The sequence below is a fragment of the Brachyistius frenatus genome, unplaced genomic scaffold (genome assembly GCF_029030835.1).
Source record: "Brachyistius frenatus isolate BFR_SWC_R1_liver_20210118 unplaced genomic scaffold, ASM2903083v1 Contig_7, whole genome shotgun sequence".
Lineage (NCBI taxonomy): Eukaryota > Metazoa > Chordata > Actinopteri > Embiotocidae > Brachyistius > Brachyistius frenatus.
The window spans coordinates 4,329,116-4,351,019 of NW_027210606.1; the positions used below are offsets into that span (position 1 = coordinate 4,329,116).

The 21,904-nt window shown below is 41.8% G+C and overlaps 1 protein-coding gene across 1 annotated transcript in view; it reads left to right on the forward strand.

Moving 5' to 3' along the window:
• Nucleotides 1-21,904, forward strand: part of grin2ab (glutamate receptor, ionotropic, N-methyl D-aspartate 2A, b) — a 91,037-nt gene that overhangs the window by 64,101 nt on the left and 5,032 nt on the right. The window contains exons 5-16 of the mRNA XM_069689686.1: nt 91-257; nt 383-517; nt 610-709; nt 1,502-1,707; nt 5,363-5,477; nt 5,587-5,789; nt 10,915-11,083; nt 12,494-12,647; nt 14,246-14,371; nt 16,384-16,613; nt 17,362-17,522; nt 21,292-21,479. Of these exons, the coding sequence (XP_069545787.1) occupies nt 91-257; nt 383-517; nt 610-709; nt 1,502-1,707; nt 5,363-5,477; nt 5,587-5,789; nt 10,915-11,083; nt 12,494-12,647; nt 14,246-14,371; nt 16,384-16,613; nt 17,362-17,522; nt 21,292-21,479 (1,954 nt within the window). The remainder of the gene's footprint in view (nt 1-90; nt 258-382; nt 518-609; nt 710-1,501; nt 1,708-5,362; nt 5,478-5,586; nt 5,790-10,914; nt 11,084-12,493; nt 12,648-14,245; nt 14,372-16,383; nt 16,614-17,361; nt 17,523-21,291; nt 21,480-21,904) is intronic.

Sequence of the window (21,904 nt, forward strand, 5' to 3'; positions counted from 1 at the left end):
GGTATTTTTCTTTCTTCTCTCTTTTCTGCAATTAATTCAGTTCCTCAGACAAATCTGCTGACTGTGCTGCTGGCCTGTGTGTCGTTACAGGATGAAAAGTCCACGTTCTTCCAGTTCGGCGCGGCCCTGCAGCAGGAGGCTCTGCTCATGCTCTCTATCATGGAGGAGTACGACTGGCATGTTTTTTCCATCGTCACTTCCAAGTTCCCCGGGTACCAGGATTTCATCAGCACACTGAGGGTAACTGTGGATCACAGGTAATGAATATGCACTCCCACACACACACACACACACACAAACACACATTGTTTTCATCTTTAACCTTTGATTATGCCAGCCGACAAGATTAAGTACCTTGTGTTATTTCCTGGTGTTGTTACAGCTTTGTGCGCTGGGACATGCAGAGTGTGGTGACTCTAGATGCTGTAGATGGCGATCCAAACTCTAAATCACACATTGCCCTCAAGAGGATCCAGAGTCCTGTTATACTGCTGTACTGCTCCAAGGATGAGGCTCTGTGAGTGTTTGCGTCTTCTGTGTCGCTTCTGTCTCTTCATCATACGTTGCTTAAGTTCAGCCATAGATCTGTCTCTTCTCTTTATATTCCAGGTATATAATGGAGGAAGCTCGGTCCTTGGGTCTGATAGGAGCTGGCTACATCTGGATCGTATCCAGTCTCACCACCGGCAACCCCGACTTCACCCCTGAGGTAGCGCGACTCCTTATGTACTCACAGGTGGCCACTTTTGAGTGGTTTGACAAGACAATCAGAGAGTTTGATCCCAGGCAGTTGCAAGTCATCTGATACCATGCTGTCATGGCAACTAGTGTAGTATGAGTCATATCGTATCATATTCTTATCCTAATAAATCCAGCAGCAATCACTTTAAAACTGCTTTGTTTACACCCTCTCTACCTGAGCATTTGCGCAGCCCCGAAGTAGGATGTTTAACGACCTGACATACTCAACAGCATAATGTAGGGCAGGAAGTTATCCAAACAGCATTTACGGTAATTATGTTAAAAAATGAAATAAGCAGCTCAAATGTTCATCTCACGTCATGTTAATATATTAAGAGTTTGCTTACCTTTTTCTCAAAATCCTCTCAAACATTTAGTCCTTCTTCTCTTGTCATCACGTTTTATGCCTCAGTGTTTTTTTTCTCTCCTGGACAGTTAGTGCCAAGACAAAATGTAAAAACAAAGTATTGCTGGGACTTTTGGATGTTTGCTCACTCTTTTTATTTTGACAGTTGCAAGATGTAGGCGAAACCTGAATGAGCAATTCAGTTTGTGGACATACAGTCTGCTCACTCTTATCTAATAGCCAGTGATTAATTATTTCAGGATGGCACGCGGAACCAATAAATCATCCTCCTGACATCTTTGAGAGATACATATGGATTTTTTAAATTGGGGTAAAAATATCAAATAAGAAAGTCAAATTGGATCTTACACACCATATGTGCCACTTCTCAGCTCTCCTTTGCTTTCCTCTCAGGTGTTTCCCCTCGGTATGATCTCCGTGTCCTACGACGACTGGGAGTACCCGCTGGAGCAGCGGGTGCGGGACGGGGTGGGCATCATTTCCTCTGCAGCCACCTCCATGCTGCGGGAGAAAGGAGAGCTGCCAGAAGCCCAGAGCAGCTGCTACAGCACAGCATCAGACAGGAGCCCGGGGAAGCTCCCACCAAGTGCCCTGCGCAGGTGTGTGTGTGTGTGTGTGTGTGTGTGTGTGTGTGTGTGTGTGTGTGTGTGTGTGTGTGTGTGTGTGTGTGTGTGTGTGTGTGTGTGTGTGTGTGTGTGTGCGTGCGTGCGTGCGTGTGTGTGTGTGATAAGAGTGAGGAGATCAAGGTCTAGGGACTTGCATAACTGTGTTTGCCTTTGTAGCTGAGTGTTGAGCAGTCTTACATAACTATTTTTAATGTACTAATGAGGGGGTAGAGAGGAGACAGGAAGCAGAGATGACGGGAGGTTTAAACACTGATTTTTTTGTGACATTTAACACCATTAGCGGTTGTGTACAGGCCTGCTCAGTGTATGCGGTCTTTCAGCTGAAGGACAAAGAGCTGAACTTCAGACAGACCTCCGTGTTGTTGCTGCCCAGTGTTAACCAGAGCCTCATTTGTGTCTGATGTGTATTTCTGTGTGTGCACTTTGCTTCACATCATGACTGGACTCTGTCATTAAGTCAGGATTAAAGCAGATTTGACTAGCTTTATTCTGTCTTCCTCTTGTTGCATGGCTCTGTGGGTGGCCCATATATGTTTAGCAGGTTTGTGTGTGTGTGTGTGTGTGTGTGTGTGTGTGTGTGTGTGTGTGTGTGTGTGTGTGTGTGTGTGTGTGTGTGTGTGTGTGTGTGTGTGTGTGTGTGTGTGTGTGTGTGTGTGTGTGTGTGTGTGTACATACTCCTCTCTGAAGTCTCTGTGATGAGCGGAGGACAAAGGGGCAAACACAGACACATATGCATGCAGAAACACACAGCTGCAGGACTGTGCTGCTTCCTGGCAGTTATTTCTTGGTGTGATATGCTGACTGCATTTTGAATATGAGGCATAGAGTGGCTAAAATATGATTATAATTTCAGAAGTCTATATAAACATGAAGGACATGTTGCTAGGTTCTGCAAATCTATTATGACTTATGAGTTGCCTCATTAGAATGAGAGCCAAAGTGGGATTTTTACCATTATGGCTTTATTATCCCATTTCTCTCTCCTATTAGCCCCTTACTGTATATATCAAAGTATATACAACACTGCTGTTGCTGACAGGTTGATCCAATATAACTCAGACCTCACTGGGAACTCAAACCCTTTTCCCAGCCATCTTCATTCTCTCCGTCAGTGGTGCGTCATTTGTCTCCCTAACTTATTAGATAGAATTTGAATATTTGTCAAAACAACTGCAGCCAATTTTTGTGATAATAAACTGACAGGTTGGATTTCCCTACCCTGACTCGGAAGTGGTGAGGCTGTGATCAGAATTCTGCATACATTAGTCTAGATACAATCTTGCCGCAGTGTGCATATAAACAACGTGAGGTTGAGAGGAATAGGACAACATAATCTGGCACTTAAAAGGCACTATCAAATCTGTCGGATTCCCCGTCATTCTTGCCTGACAGGAATTAATATCTTAGACTGTGGTTCAGTGTGTTTCGTTTCTACAATGGTACACGTTTCTTTTTTTCTTATTGAGGTTTGTCCTCGTTGTAAATTTCAAAAGGTTATTCTTTTTGATGGAACCAGTGTACCATGCAAACCCCTAAGCTGTCGCTTTTTTTTTTTTTTTCTGAAAAGATGCTCTCTGCCACAATACACAATTTGAGAAGGGCCTCTCTTTCTTCTTTATTCACATTTTTTGAAAAAAAAAAAAACTTGCACAATGGCTGCCCAACTATTTTAGCTAACAGCTAATAGAAAAATGTTCCCCACATTGTAGTGGCAGGATCCACATTTTACAAACAGCATTTACAGCAGAAAAGATGTAATGTTTGTGTGATGCAGCTGAGCATGAACCTTCACTGAATCTCTATTCAATACAAATCATTTTTCAAACTGTTATTTAAAACTCGTCGAAGCCCTTAGTAATGTAAAGTACGTTTTGTTTTGAAATCACCACATGGGATCACAAAATATCATGACAATACATATGCATATAGATATGAATATATAAAGATAAATTAGCCTTTTGTGCATGCCCCAAAAACCCACTAGCCTCATCGGTTAACATCAAAAACTTTGACCAAAAATGGTAACAAACATGAAATAGGAGGAGACAGCAGTTTCCCAAAATAGACTGCAACAGTGTTTCCCGCTAAATGTGTTCAGCCGTGGCGATGCTCTGTGACAACGGCATCACCTGATGCACCATAAAGATTTTTTAAACACAAAAATATGTATTTGTCTTGACATGACACTAATAGTTAAAAAAACCAAAAAAACAACGTTGACAAAGGCAGGTTCGATTATTGAGCAGAGGTGTGTTTCTCGTGTGTAGAGTTGAGTAGGGTTGTATGTAATTATTTGTGTTTACTGAGAGAGGGTGTACCCACAGCATGCAGAGCTGTTTAGTATTCTTGCATAGGGACCTTCCCCTACGCCTTACCTCAGCACGAGTGGAACCGTCTCTGAGAGAGCACAGGCCTAAACAGATGATTACTGTACCTCCGTCTAATCCACCATCCAACAACAATATTTATATGCGTCGACTCTAATGCCTCCCCTGCAGATGAGACAACATGAAATCCCACCTGTTTGAACTGCGGTGTAATTATCATAGTTCTCACTTGCAGGCGCATCCTAAAAAGCACTCAAAAGATTCCCTTTATGCATCTTGACTTCCTGTCGCAGTAATTGAGTTTATGCATGAATCTGCCATGGCCCCGCACCCTGTGCTGCTCACATAAAAACTATTTGTGTTGTTGTTGTTTTAGTTTTCTGTTTAAAGTCTTCTTTTCGAATGATCGTTTGAATCTGTGAATAATAAGTAAATGGGTGTTTAGATATGTGATAGTAAGACTCTATAGTAAAGACAATAATATTCCTCTTTAGATATGAAAGTAGAATCTTCAACAGTGTTTATAATCAGATGTTTGGCTTTTGAAATATTCTGGTTTAGTCATGGGATGTTTAGTGATATAGCATCATCGGTCAAACCATGTTTGACATGCTGTCAAACTGAATCAAACTATTTCTAATAAAACCGAACACAAGGCACTGAAGAAAAAGTGTTGTCTGTTCCGGGCCGCTGCTATCCCTCCTGTGATTTGGTCTTCCCAGTAAACTTCCTCAGACAGCCCTTCTTTCCCCCGGTGGGAATTCATGCTATTATCCCACTCTTAACACTCAGAACATCCTCGCCTACTGAAAATTGTTTTACTGGAGTGAGTGTATTCTTAATCCCATATCACTGTGTGTGACACTGGTTCATTTACTCCTCTCTATTGCTTCACTTTAGCGAGTGTGTAAATGTTTCAGCAAAGGATCTGTTTGCGTATGCAGGGTAGCTGTAGTGAGTAAGAGAGTGAGGGCAGCCTTGTTGCACCAGTGACTTGTCTTTCAGGCGTATATCTGTGGAGAAATCAATGCAGAATGTTGATGGGAGAGATATGTGGCCTCTGACTCTTCCCCCTCCTACACACCAGAATTGATGCGCACACGCGCACACACTCAGGCATGCATGCACACGCAGTGGGTGAAGACAACATTGATTTTAAGAGGATACTCTTGCAGTGATTACAGAGTGCTTAACTTGTTATTTCAAATGTATCTGCTCCGGTGCACACATACAAACACTCAAACAGATGCAGAACGGCAGCATCCTACACTCTCTTCTTAATCTTTCCCCGTGTGTTTCAGACACATGATGCATGTGTGGAACGAAGGGCGGGATTTATCCTTTACTCCAGATGGTTACCAGGCCAACCCCAAATTGGTTGTCATCGTCCTGAATAGTGAAAGGAAGTGGGAGAAGGTAACAAATGAACGAAGTGTTTTTGCAAAGGAGCAAGGAAATTAAAAAATCAAAGCACTTAATTAAGATGACTGTTCCTGATTTTGTGTGCGTATCTGTGCACACGCAGATGGGCCGCTGGGAGAACGGGACGTTGTCATTGATGTTCCCAGTGTGGCCGCGGTATAACTCCTACGGGGACGAGGATGCTGACGAAAACCACCTCTCCATCGTCACTCTGGAGGAGAAACCTTTTGTCATTGTCGACAACGTGGACATTCTCACCGGCACCTGCATGAGAAACTCTGTTCCCTGCCGCAAACATGTCAAAGAGTAAGTACCCACACACTCAATGTGTTAGTGAACAAATACACCCACATGTAGCCACCTACCCACGACTATTCACATGAAATGGAGAGCTGTTTGGTAGCCCCTTTGTTTTTAAAGGTATCATGGAAAGGTTCACATGCCCTGAAGTGGAGGTGTTACAGGAGGTGAGACAGATGCTTATTTGTTCTGAGAAAGTAAAATCTCTGTTGGATAAAGGTGGTGTTATCAAAGTTGATTCTTGATCTCAGGAGGGTATTTGACTCTCACTTAACTCCACAGTAATTTATCTGCATTTACAGTTTTTGAATATTTTCTTGACTTAATTGAATCGCACCTCTCTAACCAGTCTCAATCTGTCTGACAACATAATTGTCAATCAGCTGCCCTTTGCTCTTCCACTTTTACAGGATCTATACTGGGCCCACTCATTTTTACTTTATATAATAATGACTCACCATCTGTTGGTCCTCGAGACTAAAATCCAAATCCACTGTAATACTGTAACTGCACATCGCAGTGCTGAAACACGGCTTCATACTAAGCTCACACACTCAACGGTCCATTTTATTGCTTAACTGACAATGTATACATGCTCAGTGTGTTCATCAGTTTCTATTTGGCGTTCTTTGTCAATGTTGTACAAAAGTAAAACTCTTCTGTCAGACAGAACCCACAAATCCAGCAGAGTAGTTCTCATTTGGTTCATGGGTAATCAGTTCTGTCGGCATTAATAATTGATTGCTCCCTGTTGCTGTCAGCCCGCTAATGCCAATGTGTCGGTGTACTTGATTTTTGTTTCTGCTACTAACGTGATTGCCTCTGTGGTTTTATTGTTCCACTAGTTCAGTGTGATGTGTTTTCTTTTAGATTCTCCGATCGTGTTGCTTGTTTTAAATATTGCAATAACTAATTGGTAATGCTGCTTATTGTTTTCCGCTGTAATACATGTTTATGTACACTTCCTATTTCAATATTGTATACATTTTATACCTATTATATACCTTATAAGTTATGAGTTTTTATTTATCAAGTTAAAGATCATCATCATCATATCAAGATCTATATAGAAATACATAGAAAACGTTCATTCTTTTAAGAGAAACCAACAAACATCCCCTTCATAATTTTCAGCTTCTCCATGGGGAGGATTTACAAGTAAATAGAATATTTTGGGGTTTTAGACAATAGTTCGGACAGAAGACGTCACCTTGGACTGTGATGGGTACTTTGTTTAATATTCTGACGAGGGATGGGCATTTCAAGCAACAATACTGTTCAAAATTTGCTTGCAACTTTTCTATTAACAGTTTTAGCTGGTAGCAGCGTGTTCTTCTTCACTTTGTGTTGTTTAATGGAGCCTGACAGGCTTTTTTTAGTTGCATTACGGCCACCTTCTCACAGGAGTAACGTATTACAACAAGTTGCTGGTAAAAACAGGGGAAATAAGGAAGAACAATGGTAGCACATACAAATGGATTTTTTTTTTTATATATATATATATATATATATATTTTCTGAATAATCGAAAACATTGTCCCATCTCTGATGTTTTTTTTAGACCAAACAATTCATCTTTATATAATTGTTATAAATAATCAGCAGATTAGAGACTGAAAATCATTAATTGTAGACCATCTTGACCACAATTATGCATCGTGACATGTGAAAGTTGATTTCTTGCTTATAAGGTTAACATTTTTCAAGTATTCTTTGTGTTTGTACCAGCGATAAAAACTAGCCTTTTGGCCATCTCTAGAGCATTTACAGTTATTTCTATCAGTTCAAGTTCAATTCAATTTACGTAATCCTGGGGAAAAAAAACAAAAAAAACAGCCTGTGAATTACCTGGAGACAGAAAATGAAAAGATGTTTCATATGGGATGCTGCCCAACCTTTTGTCATCTCCCATCTGGACTTCTGCAACTCCCACCAAGCCGGACTCAGAAAGTATTGTGTTCAGCAGCTTCAAACCATCCAGAAGGCTGCAGCCTGCCCAGTCTTCAACCTCCCCATGCTCTCCTGTTAGGTCTCCCCGCGCCCCTCGTCCTCCCCACAGGCTGCCGGTGGCTGTTCACATCAAATTCTAAATTCTGGTCCTGGCATTCGGGGCTCCTCAGGGAGTCGTGCGGCCATATCTGCAGGCTATGGTCTATCCGTACTCAGCAGCTTGTGCTCTGTGCTCTGCTACAACAGGCCTCTTAGCTCTCCGCTCCCTGCGGCAGCTTCATCATCGTTTCACCTGGCCTTGACTCCTTTTTTCGGCTGTTCCCCAATAGCGAAATGTCCTTCCCACTCCAGGCGGGACAGCAGAATTACTCCATATCTTCTATTGTAAAAAAAAAAATACCTCTTGGCCCTGAATATCCCTTTTTCCCGTATCCTCGCTCAGAAGCTGCTATTTGAAAAACATCCCTCACCTATTTACCTTCATTTTTCCTCTCACTTTTAGCATGTGTATGCCTGACATCTGTTTTGCATTGCAGAGATATTTTATCAGCACTCCTAATGAGAGTATCTGCTAATGGAAATGTTGTCATTTGGACTATGCTGTGCTTCTTCTTCAAATATGATAAATTGTATGTATATATACAGGTTTTTTTTCCCACTTCACCACTCACCACCTCGCTGCATATATTTCAGTTTTTTTCACTGCAACAACAGTAGTGGGCTGAATGCCTTAAATCCGCCTTGGGTGCAAATTAAATAGTTTCAAATGGATTTGAAATCATTCAAACATAAATTTGTCTCATACCAATGAAACTAAACATTGTATACAGAATGTACAACATTCATTTTGCCACAAATTAAGCATTTATAGATTAATTTAAAATACAGTTTATACAATAAAATGTTGTAATGTTTTTTTAATCCCTGCATATATATTCTTAATATTTCAGTCCAGCGTTTTTCTACATGTATAGCATATGCTTTTAAGTCAGCCCAGCCGAAAGCTTTAGAGCCTTCTTTCAACAGTAGCACGTCAAACAATACAATGGACTCTTGTTTTTGAAAGAACTTAAAAGGCATTATTGTAGTGGCTGAAATATATGGCAGGCCTTTCAGAGTGTGTAAACAATGCAGAGATGTTTCTCAGATAGTCTGTGGAAGTGAAACTTTCTCAAAGGAACTTCGCTCGGAGTCTGTGACATTGCTCCAATTATCGTCTCAACATATGGACACTTCAATAAGAGCATGACAAGACAAGGCAGCTTCTTTTTTTTTCTTTTTTTTTTTACTCTGTGCTAATTTCTACAATTTAGCTCACGTCTGAGCTCATTGGTATGCAGCCAGTTGATAGTAGATAAATATTAATCGTAATTGATGGAGGTTTATTTGTCACTTTCTCAGTACTGTTTCTGTATTTTGCTTCTGGTTGTGCCACAACACAGCGATAATTCACTGAAATCCATCTTTTTGTTCTCGTGACGCGAATAAATACCATCCAGACATTCAAAAATTGGTTTAAAATTGTTTAAAAAAGAAATCAAATTCAGAATAGTCATCACGGTACCATTGTAAAGATAGGACAGAGCTGTCATTGTTAGCCACAATGGACGTGCAGATAAACTTACCTGTAATTACCACCTCCGACGGTTTATTTTGTTTTTTAACAGCCAGAATCCCCCATATTTAAAGCTTTTGTGTCACACGGACATAAAGAAGACGGACAGAAGAAGCCGTGAGAGAGAGAGAGACGTGTCATTATAACCACTGAGGGCAGCAGCCTTGTAGGCACAGACAACTGGACGATGATGCATTTGCTGCAGAAATCTGAGCGGTCACAGTTCAAGGAACTCTGGTCTCTTCTATCCCTTCATTTACGTTTGCTTGTTTTTGTGTGCACGCATCCAACCATCCATAAGGGCTACATTTACTCAGTCACTACATCCATTACATTTGTATGTGTTTGTTGTTACAACGTGAATCAAACAGATGTACTGAGTGTGCACTGCAGAGAGTTCCTCTACGTGTGTGTGTGTGTGTGTGTGTGTGTGTGTGTGTGTGTGTGTGTGTGTGTGTGTGTGTGTGTGTGTGTGTGTGTGTGTGTGTGTGTGTGCGTGTGCGCGCGCGCGTTTGTGTTTACATAGTGACATAAGGACACAAAGAGGGCTCAGCTGGGAAGAACTAATGTATATGGTATATGTGCATTAGAACACCTGGGGCACATACTGTAGATACTCCGACTCACACACACTTGTGTACTGTATATTAAGCTCTCTTTTTGCACACATATTCACGCAGATATTATGCTGTGCCACAGAACCAGTTGACTGCTGTTGAGAGATCTTTTAATCCTTTGATGTATAACATCTTTGACAGTCGTTCTCTGTGTACCGCGTGTGTGAATCCTTCAGTTCTTCATAAACTTCTGCTTCAATTGGAGCTGAAACAGCAAGTGAAAAGGTCGCAGAGTTACCGTTCCAATCTACATATGCTATATCAAAGATGGCTGACATGGGAACGGAATTAAGTTTTCATAGAAATGCTTTTGAAAATGCTGGTCGGGTTTAATAGATTATGAGAATCATTTGATCCAACATTTCAGTTTAGTTCACTGCTCCTAAGTCCTCGGGGGCCGGCTGTCAGAAACGTTAACTTAAACATTGATTCCCATTCTGTGCATCCTTTGTGTGTGGCTGCGGTTTGTGTAGGTATACGGCACGTTTTGGTGAAGTCACTCCTCAGGCTGGAGCAGAGAAACAGAAAGAGAGAGGAGGCAGAGAGAAAAGGACACAGAAGAGAGACGAGGAAAGGATAGCTGATATTTTAATCATGTGGGTTGGTTGTTCTGTAGAGCCGAGCTCTATTTAAAGTCCGGCAGCATCTGCTCAGTACCCCTGTGTTTTCATCTGGTTTGGTTAGATGGCACTAAGGGAAACGCACACTCACTGACACACACCGTCCAAGCTCGCTCTGCCCTTTAGCAGTATTTATGGTTACTCTGCACTGTCGTAATTCTCGTTTTACAGTTTGACAGAACCACCAGATGCAGAGCGCGCCGGCAGCTTGTGCATCGACGCTCCCTCTCCATCCGTATAACACTGAAATGTCCTCCGATATAAAAAAGATATGACCTCATTGTGTTTGTGCATATGTGTGTGTGTGTGTGTGTGTGTGTACGTTGCAGTAACAGCACATCAGGAGGTGCCTATATTAAGCAGTGCTGCAAGGGTTTCTGCATTGACATTCTGAAGAAGATAGCCAGGAACGTCAAGTTTACTTACGACCTGTACCTGGTCACCAACGGGAAGCACGGGAAGAAGATCAACAATATCTGGAACGGCATGGTTGGAGAGGTACATATCTGTTAATAAATCATTGTATTACTGCGCCTGTCTGACTCTGTGTGCAAGCATTAAACTGCTGATTTAAAGGAGCACATTAGATATGTCTTTCTTTTCCATAACGCTGCCCTTCCTTCTTTTTTTTTTTTTACCTTGTAGCATGTTTCCAGGTGTAAGATTTGGGAACAGGGCTACATATTTGCCCTGTTTGTGTCCTATGTGTTCCTACTAAGGAAGTCATTCTTTACAAATGGCTCACAAATATTTCATTTTTATAAAATAAGGCTCAGTAGTTTAAATTATTTTATGAATTATATACATCTGGTGCACCAGTGTGGTGTCCATGAGATTGACTGAAAATAACCGACAGTCCCCGTGTTCATTGTAATAAACAATCATTGACGTCTTTTTAATGCAGCTCGGACAATGATGGAGCCCTGTGGCACAGAGGAATAACATATATCAGGCTCCGGCTACACAAACGATGCAATCAGTGGAATTGATTTGTTGTTGGTTTCATGGGGTTTGTTAACAATGTGGAAAGTAGGATCATCACCAGCTTTATTCTAAAGAGCTACAATCAATGATCCAAATGTTTACGATTAGGGTCATCTTATCACCGAACCTCAAAACACAAAACTGATACTATCCTCTTTTAAATTGATTTGTTAGGTTTTATAATACACATTAAAACAAAAACAGAGCTTAATTAAAATATGTTTAGTGGCAAAACATCGCAAAAATGCTGATTTGTCATCTGTATCAAATATTTATTTTTTTAAATATTCTGTAAAACATCACTGAATAGTCTTAAATGTACTCTTTCATGAGTTGAGGTTATAAAAAGAGGCAGGATACCTCGAGGCTTACTCCATCACTATAGTTTTTCTTCTCTGGAAAGGATTTATTCAGTCGCTTATAAAAATTTAAGCTAAGTGCTGTCATAGTAAAATCCTTAAAGGTTGAAACTGAGACATAAACCATCTGATAAACGGAGCCCGACAACGTGATTCATAGATTGTGGTGAGGTTTAAAGGAGCGGACCGCTTGAGGCCTTCTGACAATTACGTCTCAAAACACCATAACATCTGACTACATGCTCAAAATGACATCTTTACGAGAGGAATGTCTGTCTGTCAGGATACATTCAGACACACAGAAATGGTGGTACTCTGAAACAGACAGCTGTGTTTTTACTTTTTATCTGATATGGCTGAAATGCCCTCCAACTACAGCTGACATTATGTGTTGTACCCTCAGTCATTGTGATATTTCACATCCAAAATAAAAACGGAGGAGCAAGTCAATGAAAAATGGTCCGATGCTGTCCAAATATTTACCGAGCTTCACTGTATTTATTTCCTGTCAGTGTAGGTAGTAGGTCATGTACTCAATTGAACTGTGCATCTCTGTGTTTGCCAGGTGGTGTATAAGAAGGCGGTGATGGCTGTCGGTTCGTTGACCATCAATGAGGAGAGGTCAGAGGCCATTGACTTCTCCGTGCCCTTTGTGGAGACTGGCATCAGCGTCATGGTGTCACGTAGCAACGGGACCGTCTCTCCTTCAGCCTTCCTCGGTAAATGTCTACTTCTTTTTGTCTTCTTTTTTGTGTCTTCTTTTCCTACTACTACTACTACTACACCCCCCCCCTCTCACTCTCTCTGTGAGCTGACTACTGGGGACAGAATAAAGGAGAGGTGCTTACATGCTGGCGAAATCCTGAACATAAAATGCAATATTTTATTCAGACAATATATGCTGGCCACATTCCATTTGTACTCTGACTCTATCTGGGCCTCAACACCCTAAGCACATTAATATTTCCACCAGAGCAGAGCAAGTGGAGCGTGCCAGCTGTTTTTTGAAAAATCAGCTCAGACAAAGCACTCCTGATACTCACCTCCTGTCCTCCTCCTCCTCCTCTTCTCGTCTCCTCTTCCTCCTCCTCCTCCTCTTCTCGTCTGCTCGTCCTCCTCCTCCTCCTCCTCCTCCACCTCATCATCCAGTTGTTCAGATGACTAGAAACTGAAGCGCTCCTCTGTGCTTGCCTAATGTCTTGTATTGTCATTGGAGCGAAGTGGGGAGCAAGGGAATGTATTGGACCATGTGTCAGTATGTGTATGTGTGTGTAAGCAAAACAAAAAAAACAAAAAAAAGTGTGTCTGATACTGCACAAATATACTGGGACGTGTACGTACTGAGTCACGGATGTGTGGAGAATGAATGTGCTTTGGCCGTACGTATATTAAGGGGTGAATGCTTTGTGTGTGTATTTATATGGAACTTATTGTATGATTGTGTGTGTGTGTGTGTGTGTGTGTGTGTGTGTGTGTGTGTGTGTGTGTGTGTGTGTGTGTGTGTGTGTGTGTGTGTGTGTGTGTGTGTGTGTGTGTGTGTGTGTGTGTGTGTGTGTGTGTGTTGAGCCTGGGCCAGGGTATCAGTGACGGTTCAGTATCTCTTGCACTCATATTAGAAGCACCTCAGCGCACAATCTCTCAGGGTTGGGTAACCCTGGCAGTTACATACTTACACATACAGTGACACATACACACACACACGCACACACACACACACACACACACACACACACACACACACACACACACACACACACACACACACACACACACACACACACATATGTACAGTTGGTCTGGATTCAACGTCTGTGGCACTCATCTGAACTCCTGCCTGCTCCACACCAAACACATGCACACAAATAGATCACACACACGTGCCCACAGCAGGGCACACCAGATCACTCAGAGTTTGATTCTTCTCTCTCTCCCCCCTCTGTCTGTCTCCCCCTCTTTCTCTCTCCCCCTTTCCTCCGCCATCTCCCCCGCCCCAGGCCTCTCCCTCTCTCAGCTCTCATCCAAGGGAATAATGAGAAATATGGAAATGTGCTCCGTCAAACTCTCTGTGACTAACTCTCCCTCCTTCCCTCCCTCCCTCAGTCCGTCTGTCTGTCTCCCCTCACTCTGTCTTCTCTATCATCCCTTCCTCGCTTTATCTCCCCCTCGTCCCTTCTGTTTTTTAATTTCCTCGAGTCTGTCTACCGCTTTCCTTCTACGTCCGTCGTTTTTACTGGGTCTCCGATACAGTCTCTCTGTCTCATGTCCTCGATTTCTCTTTAACTCTGTCCCCCTTCTCTCTCTCTCTCTGTCCTCTCAGAGCCCTTCAGTGCATCGGTCTGGGTGATGATGTTTGTGATGCTGCTCATTGTCACAGCCATCGCCGTCTTCCTCTTCGAGTTTGTGAGTCCACTGGGCTTCAACCGCAACTTGGCCCAAGGCAAAGGTAGAGTCACACACACACACACACACACACACACACACACACACACACACACACACACACACACACACACACACACACACACACACACACACACACACACACACACACACACACACACACACACACACACAATCAGAAATATCACACCGATCGCTTCTCCCGGGAGCACAAATTCAAGTTTCCCCTGAAGCAAAAGAAGTGACCTATTATTGCTGTGTTCATAGTTCAGACTTCAGTCCAGGAAATGTTAGAGAGCATTCATGTTTCTCCCAAAGCTATGGTTGCCAAAACTGTAATCAAAATCCAGAGCCTGGAGCTGCCCTGCTGGCTCTGAATTGTGTAAAAGTTGTATTCTCACAAAGTTACATTTTAGAGTCTTTTAACATTTAAATGAGCTCATGGGCAAAGCAGGAGCAGCATGTTTTTTTTTTCTTTGATTTCCCTCTCAGCACTTCTGAGCACGGTTCAATAAATCTGTACAATGTGTTTAGTCTACTGTTTTTTAATTTTACACACTGATGAAACAACAGTGCTCAACTATGTAAAGCTAGTTTAAAACGACTTTACACATAATCTCACCATTAAGGAGTTCAGTGTATCTGAGAACTGTTCCAATGAACTTATTAACTTTCTGGGAGAAAGTGGTTTGCTGCTGTCATTAGCATTTAAGTACTCAACTCACAATTAACATTTGTTTTCAGCATTAATTGCCTTATCATTGAGGACCTAAAACAGAAGTGTGACATTTTGGGAAACATGTTTATTTGATACCTCTTTGATGTCTGTGCTGAACAGCCAGCTGCCTATTAGCTTAGCTCAGCATAAAGACTCGAAGTGGGGGAAACAACATGCCTGGCTCTGTCTAATGGTAAAAAAAAAAAAAAAAAAAAAATGTAGTTCACAAAAACTGAATCAGTAAACGACACAATGTGGTGTTATGCCGCATAATCGGCTGGGCTAACCATTTTCCCCTGTTTGCACTCTTTATGCTAAGCTAGGCTAAGAAGTTAACAGCTTTCACTTCATATTCATATAAACGAGCGATAAAATGACAGCAATAGGTTTTTTTTTCTTCATCTACTTACCTCTCATCTCCAGCAAAACAGCAAATATATGTATCCGTTCCTTCGGTGGTTAGCTCATGGCTTTACTGCGCATGCAAACATTTGCAAGTATAAAGATTTTCCGACCACAGCATCAAAAACATTACAGTGTGCAGTTTATGAGCGTTTTTATTTCATCCTTGTGTTATGTTGAACATGCAGCTATCTGCAGGCACTTTAATCTTACAAGCAGTTTTGTAATTTTTGTTCTTTTTTTCTCTGCAATATGAGTCTATAAAACACTTTTAGATTGGTTGTTCTTGCAAATTCTAAATCTGATCAGTCTTACTGTATTTGTTTCTGGCTTTGATTTAATTTGGCCAAGAGAAGTTTTGGTCTTCACCCACTTATTATTCTCCCAACTGAAGCTATGGCCTGTTGTTCACAATGACAAAATGCGCGAGCTGTCGGCATAAATATAAATGAAATCCAATAATTGTGTCACATTATATTACAATGTCACCCCTCTGGTACTATTATATTAAATAGTCTTTCTCTTCCTCCATTTACAGATAATGTCCTCATTATACAGTACGAGTTACATTACAAAAACATCAAATGCAAAAACTAATATGGCCTCAAACTGAATCATAAAACTCTCCGTTTAAATTTTTCCTTTGGATTTTTTTTTTCATAGTTGAAAACATTATAGCATATGTGGTGATTTGCGAAAATATAGAATATCTACGATAAAACCTTTCAGCATTTAATTAGTTGGTACTAAAGTGCGACTTTCAGGGAATAAAAAGTAGAATTTATTTTGTCTTGTACAAAAATCATCCTCACCAACAACTGAAAATGTAAATTTAAGGTTTCGTGAACTTTACCTCCCTCAGTTCTTCTAATCTGTTCTCACTTTGCCTTTTTTTTTTTTACTGCTCCCTCCACTCCCCTTCCTCACGCTGTCAGACCCACATGGTCCATCATTCACCATCGGTAAGGCCATATGGCTGCTGTGGGGTCTGGTGTTCAACAACTCTGTGCCTGTGCAGAACCCGAAGGGTACCACCAGCAAGTTTATCGTCTCAGTGTGGGCCTTCTTCGCTGTCATCTTCCTGGCCTCCTACACTGCCAACCTGGCTGCCTTCATGATTCAGGAAGAGTTTGTGGACCAAGTCACCGGACTGTCTGACAAGAAGGTGGGATCACACACATCCGGACACACACTCGCACACACAGAAGAAACTAAACACATTCACAGTCACAGTTGCTCTTGTAATGGATGCCAGCCCTGCGGCCAGACAGGACTCGCTGGGGAGCGCCCTCAGGCCTCAACAGTCCAAACCCTCTGGCCGTAGCTGTCACCGCACTAACACTGCCAGCACAGCAGACCTACAGGCACACGCGCACACACACACACACACACACACACACACAGGATGCATACATCAAAGACGTGTGTGTGTGTGTGTGTGTGTGTGTGTGTGTGTGTGTGTGTGTGTGTGTGTGTGTGTGTGTGTGTGTGTGTGTGTGTGTGTGTGTGTGTGTGTGTGTGTGTGTGTGTAGTTTGCAGAGGCTGGTAGTGTCAGCAGAACCCCAGCCAGTCTTACGCTAGACTGGACACACAATGATGATGACTGATGAGTCCACTCCACTGTCTCTCCCTCCTCCTTCCTCCTTGTCTCCTCTTGTCACTCTCCACTCTTCCTCCTCTCTCCTTCCCCTGTGTCTTTCCTTCTCTTTCACACTTTTGCTCCCACTCCCTCTTGGACTCTGCGTCTTCCCCTCCCTTTCTTATGTTGTCTCTTCCTGCTGTCTCGCACTTCTACTTTGTCTTTAAGTTTCTATTTTTTTTTTAACTTTTTTGTGTATTTATGTCCCGTCTGTTCATCACCCTCTTGTAAACTATACGTCTCTCATTTACTTTCTTTATTTCCCCCCCTGCAGTTCCAGAGTCCATACTCCTATTCCCCTCCATTCCGCTTCGGGACGGTTCCCAACGGCAGCACTGAGCGCAACATCAGGAAGAACTATCCAGACATGCATCAGTACATGACCAAATACCATCAGACCGGCGTCCAGGATGCACTGGTCACCCTCAAGACCGGGTACTGTAAACTTGTCGAGCCAGCTCACATCCCCTTGAGATTTATTGTACTTGAGGGGCGTAATTCTCTTTACAAACTGCACATATGCTTAAGAACATGTGAAAATGAATAGGAAAAGACAATGCATCACACAGGAACCCAACCTCATGTGGCCCAGCAGTAGCTTATGCTAAAATGCTGCAGTAACTGTGCTGAGTGTTTCTGTCTCTGACAGTAAAATGCAGACGCTGTCTGCAAGGACTCATTATGGAGTCTTGTTGCTGCTGCAGAGGGAGCTGCCAAAACAAGGAGAGTGTAATTTGTTCTGGAGTTTGCTACCTTCAGTTCTTCTTCCTAAACACACACTAATAGAAGGACGGCTGCGGTGCTTTTATTTGTTCATTAGTTTTGTGGGCTTTGATCTTTATGGTATTTTCTCCAAACATAATTTCACTTGTTGCTTTTCCCTTTCTGCAGTAATTACTTTATTGATACAGCATAACAAATAGATAGGCTTTGTTTCTAACCTCTCATATATTAGGCTTTGTTTATACAACTGTATAATTAATGTTTTTAGCCGAATCATCAGTATTTAGCTGAATTCTTTGGCACAAAATTGGTTGTTTTGACAGAAGAAAATGTAAACACTCTGGAGTTTGAGGCAATTTTCAGTCCAATCAGGAAATATTCTTTGACACAAGTTACATGTTTATTGAATATTAGTACGACAAAATTCAAAGTTTTGCAACAACATGGAGCCCATGTATTTGTTTACTGTGTGCTTATCTTCTATTTATGCATACATATGTAATGTGGAGGGCCAAAGGGTCTATTCATTCCATCATATAAAACCATTTCCCTTATAATTAAGTTAAAAACAGGGTTTTCCTGTTATGTAGGAGGGTCGTAGCGGCTCTGTGCTACATTGTGTTTTCGTAACCATTCATCAGACTTATTTTTTCGCTGAGCTCACATGTATTCGGCCCACATCATGAGATTTCCATGTCAGATACAAATTGTGGCTCCTTAGTTTGAATGCGGCCTGTCGTGACAGAATAATGACAAAAACCTGCGAGTAAAGAAGTAGAGCTACGCGTGAACAAAGGCATCTCGTGCGTGAATATTTACTACGCTAGCATGAATACGGGAGAGTAATTTCCGTCAGTCCAAATCTGGTTTGCATGAAATATATCAGCTCCAAGAAAACTGTGCGATGGGAGTAATCCTAAAAGCCTGTTTGTGAATGTAAAAAACAGTATTTCTGTCACAACACTATACCTACATTAGGTTTCAGCGTGGAAGCCTGCTGTGTCAAATTTGATCTCGTTCTGCTTTACCATCAGGTGAATACAAGCTACAGACATTTTCTTTCATAATCATTTTTATTTGAAATGTTTGTTTGTTTGTTTTTTAAGAAATGGCATTGTAATGAGCAATTTAAAAACTTGGGATCATAGGATCAATTTGCATCCTTAATTTTGGGTGTCCTGTGTATTTTAATGGACAAGCTCTGGTATTTCTGTCTTGACACCTTTTAAAATGTAATTTTATGGCCCCAATGTTACAGTTTGTGGCCTGTTCAAAGTATGAGCTGTGAGATGTCACAGAATTATTTATCCTTCTCAGATTTCATGTACAGAAAACGTTTTTACAGGCCTGAAGAGGTAAAAGTATTTCAAGATTTCACAAGAAAATAAACAAAGGATTGTAGAAAAGGCAGAAAAAATATAAATGACTGTCTACGTCTTTCAAAATCTGTAGTGAAGCACATCAAAAGCTGGCTGATTAACCTTTATGGTTTGTTTATTCAGTTAAAGAAGAAAAGCATAAAAACAACAAGCTGTGGTTGTGGTGGTGTGTTAAGTTTTTCATCTCCAGCTTTTAATGAAACAGACATCCAAGTGGTGTCATTCACCTCATTAAACTCATAGCAAGGAAATAAACAAGTGTGATTCCCAAAATGTTGAACTAGTCCTTCAAACTAAGCTGTTGTTCCACAACAAGGTGTAAAAATGACAGTTGTGTGGGACATTTTCTCGGCCTGCTGCAGTGACTTCCTGGATTCTCTGCTGGTTGTGGCGACAACAAGTGTTTCTCAATCTCAAGGGTTGATAGGCCTTGATAGGCTGCTGTGTCATCAAATCCTCTGAAGCACTCTTCTAATATCTAGGATCCTTCAAAATTCTCTCAAGGACACAGTGCTTGGTTCAGAGAGGTTTCGAGGATGTATCAGGTGTATCATCCTTAAAACCCCTACAATCTTGCGCGCACATTCAAGGGGGGAGCCTTTTCAGTGACGCACACTTGTGCTGTGTCTTAATTCACGCTTCTGTTAGTACACGGACATGTTCGTATACTCGGGGCCTGACTTACTAAGAGCTCAAATAACGGGTACTAAATTGCATGTTTATTCCATCAAGTTGGCACATTTATATTGCATATAATTGTATCATTGATATCAGGTCCAAATGGTTCTATTCAAATGTTTCAATGGACCGTTTGGATGGAAAACAGAATGACCGCAAAAAGAAAAAGAAATTTGATCCCATTGAATCAAAGGTGCTAGTGGAGGAGGCCAATAAGCACATTGCTGAGCTACAGCAAATAGATATAAATATAACAAGAAGAAATGCTATATGGGAGATTATCAGCAAGAAAGTCAATGCCGTGGGAAAAACAAAAAGATCAAAAGATGAAATTTAGAGAAGATGGCAAGCTATTAGGCGAAAAATAAAAGATAAATTGGCTTGATAATAAAACGTCGGCAAATACGACAGAAGGGCCGGTGGAAGAGATGCCTGAGCAGCAGGTTCAGCTCTTCCTGTGATCAGCAGGTAACTTGGTTTCATTCAGTGGGAACATTATGTTTGCCTATCTTGTGATTTCTCTGGGACATGGCATTCAGGACCTGTGACAGTGCACCTGAAAAACGGGACTGGGTGGGATATCTCCGTGGCGATACGCTGGAATGACCCAGAGGCAAGGAAATGGGGAGTTGCGAGAGCTGCTGGTTTTGTGTGGCTCCTCCTTGTTGTTCGTCATTATTCAGTTCATTTGATAACTCAAAAGTGTCTTCACTGGACAGACGATATGTCTGAATTATTTTTGTCTCTGACATCGCAAACATGTTTTGAGAAACGCGTTCTCTACGTATTCCTTGGTTTCTCTGCGTCTCCTTCTCACTACAATAAGAGCAGCCGTCTCTCCTGATGTACATCTGATTAACACGTTCCTTTCTTTCACTAAGAAAGAAACACTTTGGAGTGGATGTGTACAACTTATATTTTTTTATGTGCAGCTTTCTGCAACAACTGTAGTTTGAAAACAGGTTTGTGGTTTTTCCTTTTTCGCTACGTAGACATGATGGCGACTGTTGAGAGTGAAAACTGTCCATCGTTTCATACTCTGTTTGTGGACTGTTTTGACTCCATCATCTAGGTACTTATAGTGCAATGTTTCCATACCTGTCGGTCTGAACGCTTTTATTCACTCAAAATAGCAAGTATTAGTTAATACTTAATTAGAGACGCAGCCCTACCATATAAGGACTCTATAACACCGCAGTAGTTAGCGATAATGCTCCACCTGGCTGCAATTCATCATTTAAAACTAGCTAACAACTAAACTGTTCTATTATATGTTGTCCGGGTTCTAGGAAGCAGTCTTGCCAAGGACACATCCTTGAGTTTGAGAAACACCCAAGACTTCAGGAAGTTGGTTTTAGTTTCATATCGAAAAACCGACATCTGCAAGACAGACATGTTGACCTATTCTGTTACTTTTCTTACAGAAAGCTGGATGCTTTCATCTACGACGCCGCGGTGTTGAACTACATGGCGGGAAGGGACGATGGCTGTAAGCTGGTGACCATCGGCAGCGGCTACATCTTCGCCACCACGGGTTACGGCATTGCCCTGCAGAAAGGATCCTACTGGAAACGTCATGTCGATCTGGCCATACTGGGCATCATCGGAGACGGTGAGGCGTCCCGCACCATCTCAGTCACACTGCAGTGAAAATGTGAAGTTTCTAAGTTGTTGCAGGGCTTTAATATGAGAACAGTTGTGCCATTGCTCAGCTATCCCTCCCCCAACACCCCCTCTCTCCCCCTTTCCACTGTCAGAAAGCTATCAGGGGCTAGTCTTAACACACCATTTCATCATCATTACTCTGTGTGTGTGTGTGTGTGTGTGTGTGTGTGTGTGTGTGTGTGTGTGTGTGTGTGTGTGTGTGTGTGTGTGTGTGTGTGTGTGTGTGTGTGTGTGTGTGTGTGTGTGTGTGTGTGTGTGTGTGTGTGTGTGTGTGTGTGCCCACCGTGTCCTGTTATGTTTACTCCTCCAGATTGTTCTGTATAATAAGCTGTGAGATGGTGGGAATGGAAGAAAGAGAATGAGCCAGACACA